The sequence below is a fragment of the Alosa sapidissima genome, chromosome 9, assembly GCF_018492685.1.
Source record: "Alosa sapidissima isolate fAloSap1 chromosome 9, fAloSap1.pri, whole genome shotgun sequence".
Lineage (NCBI taxonomy): Eukaryota > Metazoa > Chordata > Actinopteri > Clupeiformes > Clupeidae > Alosa > Alosa sapidissima.
The window spans coordinates 27,105,530-27,111,646 of record NC_055965.1 but is presented as its reverse complement, the minus strand read 5'-3'; the positions used below and the strand labels follow the sequence as shown (position 1 = coordinate 27,111,646).

The window sequence follows — 6,117 nt, the reverse complement described above, 5'->3', positions numbered from 1 at the left end:
CTGAGTGAGTGAGCAGAGTTTGTGTTTTTAAGTCAGGTCAAGTCACTTAAAGTTGTTTTCTATAGCACATTTCAAACAACATGGGATGACCCAAGTGACCCAAATAGGAAAATTACCAGGAATCTTTGTCACTTTTAAGCGTGATGCTAGCAGGCGAGATGCTAATGGTCTAATTTGATTCAATGATCTATGCTAAGCTGGAGCTAAAAGTGGTATCGCCAGACTCAGAGAACAGCTGGATGAACTGGGGAAAGGCAAAAATCAATTGTTTAACTAAAGGGGAGGTGGGAAATGTGTGTAATGAGTGACATACTCTTGTTTCCTAGGTTACTGTGTCAGCAATGGTGCAAAGTGCCGTGTCCGTCCACCTGGTCCTGACGCTCTCTTTGATCCGAGGTACACTTGTGGCTCACATTGAAAACCGAAATGTCATGTCCTATGCTGGTGTCAATATACTGTACTCTTCAAACGAATGTGTTGAAAATAACACAACTTGTGGCTCACATTGAAAACCAAATTGTATAGTGTCCTGTGCTGGGCACCATTAGTGGATTCAATCCAGACTCCAAGTGTTGGGTCTAGTTCAGAGCAGATATTGATATTAAAGATGATATAGATGAACGGGGTACTTTACCGTGTTCTTCCATGTAGAAATGCAACCCCTCGTCTGCTAAAAATATGCTCAGATGTTACAATAGCCTGGCCTTACCATACTCTCGTACATTTCATAATGCAACCCCTCGTCTGCTAAAAATATGCTCAGATGTTACAATAGCCTGGCCTTACCATACTCTCGTACATTTCATAATGTACAGAGTCTGGCCACATTGCCAAGTGTTAACGTCCTTGAAGGCGAGTACTCTGTTGAAGTTTAAAACTATTGGATCTGCCCAGAGCCACTCTGGATCTGCCATAACCAATCGCTAATGTTTGGCCATGATGTATGTCATGCTCAAACTGTTTGCTGATTGGACAGGTCAATTTGGCCTGAGAAAAAAATATAATTTGCAAATACCGAAATCCCAGACGACGTACTGAAGGGAAATTAAATTGAGCGGAAGTACGTACGAGGGCGGAGCCAGGCTAATGTTACAAGCCCGTTTACAACCCTATTATATGGCTGGGGGATGAAATGGCCCATTTTAGCACATTCATTATGATGTAAAGTTATGAGATGATAATCAATGTCATCTGTGTATACCTGTATTGTATCAGCTCATCTCAGTGACAAGAAATGCACGGGAAAATCTATGCGTTTAGTATAATCTATGAGCAAAAGTATTTCAAATGCTATACAATGATGTACTGGTCGAAGATGATTGCATGATGTCTGTGTGCTTTTAATTGCAGGAGTTTCTTGTCAGGAGTGGGGGGTGAAATTGACTCATTACCACATCTGTGCTGTGAGCAGATCGTCAGTGGTCATGGCATGCTCGTTTACTCATCCGCCTGGTCTCACAGTGGCTAAAGTGTTTTGGGCAAAAGATCCACAGCCAGACACAGAACGCACTGATCTGTCTGATGACCCAGAATATAAGAGTCGAATGTTGTACAGTGGAAATAAAAATTGTACAATGACTCTGAAGGATATGAAACTTGCAGATGCAGGATTTTATCACCCAAGGATTGTTACTGATAATGCTAAAGAAAAATGGCTCGGACAACCTGGACTTCATTTGTTCATCACAGGTAATGTCAGAGTGTGTTTCATTATGAGATTATAGGGTTGCGACCAAGTGGCAACATTCAATACCAAACAATGAACCCAACACAAACATTCAAAAAGCTGCAGTACCTCAAATTTCCATTGGAGGTTCCAAGTGTGAGTAAATTTCATAGACCACCATGTTAAAATATCCAACTTCATTGCAAAATTGGAAAACACTGTTATGGAGTGTCTACATATACTGTAATACACTTAGTTTAGTGTCTAAATAAAATCTTTATGTTCATGTATGTCTTTATGTTTCAACTTTATATTATTTCGAGTTTTCGGACATTAGCAAGAAAACACTACTATCCAATCATACTGTTATTGTATTATTTTAGTAACAAACAATAATGTCTGGTTTGATTTATCAGTTCTCTGTCTACCCATTAGTCTGTTAGCTTACATCAGCTAACATATCAAGCATGATGTTGCCCATAGCCTCCTGTTTCGAGCCTCATACCTGCTCTTTAGAAAACCTATGGGTGGCGTCAGAGGATTGATTGAGGAAATATTTGATAATGTACATTTCATGGAACTGAAATATTGTTGTTCATTTTAAATATTTTTTTGTTTTTTTCTTTTTTAAAGGAAATACGATATGTAAGGGAAATATATTGCAATTGCTTTGAAATTGGATCGGATTATCCTGATTCATTTTATTGAGAACATATTGCAATTGAGCATCAGATGATGTCATCTGTCAGTGCAGTTAGCGATTTGAGGTTCATTGACTCAACATTTTATACTGATGTGTGCATTTGTCTTGATTACTTAGAGGAAAGATAACATCAATGCAAAACTGGGAAATATAAAATCTCCAAAAAGAAGTCAGAGTCATGTCTGTTTGAGAGTGCAGCAATAGCTTGTCATACAAATGTGTTCTTAAATACTAACGTGTTATCCAAATATTCTCCTGTCTCTATTGGTAACTGCTCTTTTGTACAAATGTGTTCTGAAACACTAACGTGCAGGCTTGGAATTTCACCATTCTGGGGGCAAGGCCACTTGGCTTTCAGTTGGGCATATTTGGTGGGGGGCACAAAGGCCACATGTCAGGGCACCAAGGACAAAGTTAATACAGTAGTAGGCTATAAAAATGATCAAAGTTGTATTCACTGCAGTAGACCTGCATCACTGTATGAAACATTACAAAAACATGAAACATGACATATTACATATAACTGTAAATCATCTGATCATCTAATATCTGCAGATATCTAGGCTATATTTAACATTTATTTCATATTTGGCCTGTTATGAAATCATGTATTGAACAATTTAAGCACAGCTCAGCTTTAAGAAACTCAAATAGCCTAGATGCAAGCTTAGCATTTTGTAATCATTAAGGCTACTTTCACAAACTCTTAGTCAGCTGTCCTCTGATTTACCGACATCTAGGCGGCATTTGTACTATTTATTTTGTATTTGGCCCGTTATGAAATAATGTGGAACAATTTAAACACAGTGTAAAACTTAAATCCCAAATTATATGTTGAAATTTACTGCAAATTCAAAACAGGATTACTCTTGAACGGCTAACTGTACAGGGGACTGCTTTACACCTTTCTGTTCGGTAAGGTCTGCTGTTTATTCTGATATATGGTTTGTCATATGTTAAACGAAGGGTTCGTGAAGTATTCCACCGAGATGAATGGGTAGGGAGATGGACGCAAAACCTTCAGTAGAATGTATGATTAAATTGTGTGATGAGTAGGCTACTTTGCGAGTAGTTCAACTGAGAGGAATGGGTGAATTTGGACGCACTTTCTTTCTTGCGCTGTCACTTTCTCCACTGCGTAATTTGCGCTGTGAATGAGATTGTTTTGACAGGCCATAGGCTAAATATATATCGCTATTAGTAGGACGCAAAGCAGAATATTTAAAGAAGGGGGCACCAAGGCCACCGTGGCCTGTAAACCTCTGATTTTCAAAGGGGCGTCACGGCCAACGTAAGGGGCTACGACGGCCATGGCCGTCGTGGCCGCCGTGAAATTCCTACCCTGCTAACGTGTCATCCAAATATTCTCCTGTGTCTGTTGGTAACTGCTCTTTTGTACAAATGTATTCTGAAATACTAACGCGTCATCTAAATATTCTCCTGTCTCTATTGGTAACTACTCTTTTGTACAAATGTGTTCTGAAATACTAACGTGTCATCCAAATATTCTCCTGCTCTTTTGTATTCCTAGAGCTCTCTGTGTGGATCCCCAGGCCAGTGGTTGAAGGTAGTGAGGTGAAGATGAGATGCAACAACTCCTGTTCTCCCGCTCAGAAACCCACAGTGATTTGGAGAAAGAATGGTGTAGATGTATCTGGTCAACAAACAAAACATGACCAACTTATCCTTGGCAGAGTCAGTGTTGAGGATGAGGGCAACTATTCCTGTGCCCTGAAGGGCTTTGAGGGGCATCCATCTAAACCTGTGAAACTAAACACTATGTGTGAGTACAAAATATTTCTAAACAAAAATTTAATGTATAGAGCCATCTATGTACTTATGTCAATCAATCTCTATATTTATCTATATAGCTATCTATTTAGTTAGTATTTCAGTATAGGAGTCAACCTGGGGTAGCATTCAGGTAACTTACAGTACTTTATAATAAATATACTAGAATAATGAATTGATCTATTTTATTCTACCATTTTTCTGCAAGTCTCTCCAAAGAATACCATAGTGTATATCATGCCTGCTGACAGGATAGTCAAGGGACGTTACGTGACTCTGACCTGCAGCAGTGATGCCAACCCACCAGTGCAGAGCTACACCTGGTTAAAGGTGAATGAGTCCACTCCAGTAGGATCAGGACAGCAGTACAGCATCACTAACATCAGCTCTGAGGATGAAGGACTGTACTACTGTGAGGCCAGCAATAAATATGGAGCTGAGAACTCAACTGTCATAACAATCACAGTTGAAGGTAACATCATTATCTATCTATGTATCTATCTATCTATCTATCTATACCACCCATGTTATTTTCTGAACACATCCATGTTTTGCATTTGTATTTCTACAGTAGATAACACCCTTATGATCTACATTGTGATTGGAGTTTCTTCTGGTTGTGGATTTCTGGGACTGCTGTGTGCTGGCTGCTTCATCAGGTGAGATCACTGAACAACAATGAAATCGCTGCACGTTCGCGTAGAATAGTGGTGGTGGCTAATGTATCAAAACTGAATTGGTGTCCATATTTGCAATGTCGTTGTCACAACAGAGTCCGATGTAGAGCTGAGAAGTCTGAGAACACAAGCCGACCAAGTCCACACAAAATGAAGCCAGAGGAATCCAATAGAACGGTGAATTTCAATTTAACCATTCACAAAACAATCAATGTTTTTTTTTTCTTAAAAAGCAAACAGGTTGAGCACTGTTGACTGTCCTTTAACCATTGTAGGTAGTCTGACATCATGCATGAAATAATCATAGTGATATTATCTTCACCAATGCTACTTGTATTACTATGTGAACTGTGTAGCTACTAATATTACATTATTATTATTGATTGAATAATCAAAAATAATATTGATTGAATAATGATTGAATTGATATTGTTGTTTATTATGTCTATTCTCCTTATTATAGTTTGACAAACATTCTAATCTGTTCCCCATTACATTTTAAATATTATATTGTTTTTATTTGTATGTCACTTTGGACAAAGGCATCTGCCGAATCCCATATCCCCATAACCATAATATGATATGCTTTTGTATTGTTGTATTGTTTGACTCATCATTGTCTTGAGGGATTATATGATCCTATATGTGCCTGAGATTCACGTTTTGAATGGCACCTAATGTCCTCTGTTACAGGACGACTGTGATTATGAAGACTGCACGTTTGACAACACCACTGATATGGATTGCGTGTACCAGAACTTTAATCCAAATACTCATGGCTATGATGACGATGATGAGGTTTATCAAAATGTTTAGATTCACAAGTTATCCAAAGGCATATTGTATAACCAAGTCACACACACACACACACACACACACACACACACACACACACACACAACACACACACACACATGCGCTCACACACACACACACACACACACACACACACACAGTCACACTCTCACACACACAAAAAGAGAGATACTGCTGATCATTTGAATGTTTTTTGTTGTTTGTTTTTGTTTGTGTTGTTTTTTACTGACCAGTTTACATATGTGTTACAGTAACCATTGGATGAGATTGTTAATCTTACTTAAATATAAGGGGGGGAATAATCTGCCGACAAAGTAGATTACTGTATATTAAATCCATTATTGTTTAGTTTACTGTTAATGAGTTTATTATAATCCATGATAGTTTTCCACAACCCAATGTTGCATTACTGGAGTGTCTCTTATTCTGTATCCAGACTACTGTATATGAAACTAGATGTACCG

At 38.4% G+C, this 6,117-nt stretch overlaps 1 protein-coding gene across 1 annotated transcript; it reads left to right on the top strand.

Annotated features, from left to right (window-relative positions):
• The first annotated feature begins 341 nt into the window (after positions 1-341).
• Positions 342-5,695, top strand: LOC121718506 (B-cell receptor CD22-like). Its single transcript, XM_042103517.1, has 7 exons — positions 342-396; positions 1,462-1,689; positions 3,901-4,152; positions 4,369-4,632; positions 4,732-4,819; positions 4,933-5,014; positions 5,531-5,695. Exons 1-7 carry the CDS (start codon positions 342-344, stop codon positions 5,651-5,653), a joined length of 1,092 nt encoding a protein of 363 aa, XP_041959451.1. The 3' UTR covers positions 5,654-5,695.
• Positions 5,696-6,117: the final 422 nt, after the last annotated feature.

What these genes read in the sequence shown, in the direction of transcription:
- LOC121718506 (XM_042103517.1), top strand. Translation starts at nt 342, where the DNA reads ATGGTGCAAAGTGCCGTGTCCGTCCACCTGGTCCTGACGCTCTCTTTG. An exon ending in TGTGAAACTAAACACTATGT is followed by an intron (nt 4,153 to 4,368) that starts GTGAGTACAAAA and finishes TTTTTCTGCAAG; the next exon opens with TCTCTCCAAAGAATACCATA. An exon ending in TGTGCTGGCTGCTTCATCAG is followed by an intron (nt 4,820 to 4,932) that starts GTGAGATCACTG and finishes TTGTCACAACAG; the next exon opens with AGTCCGATGTAGAGCTGAGA.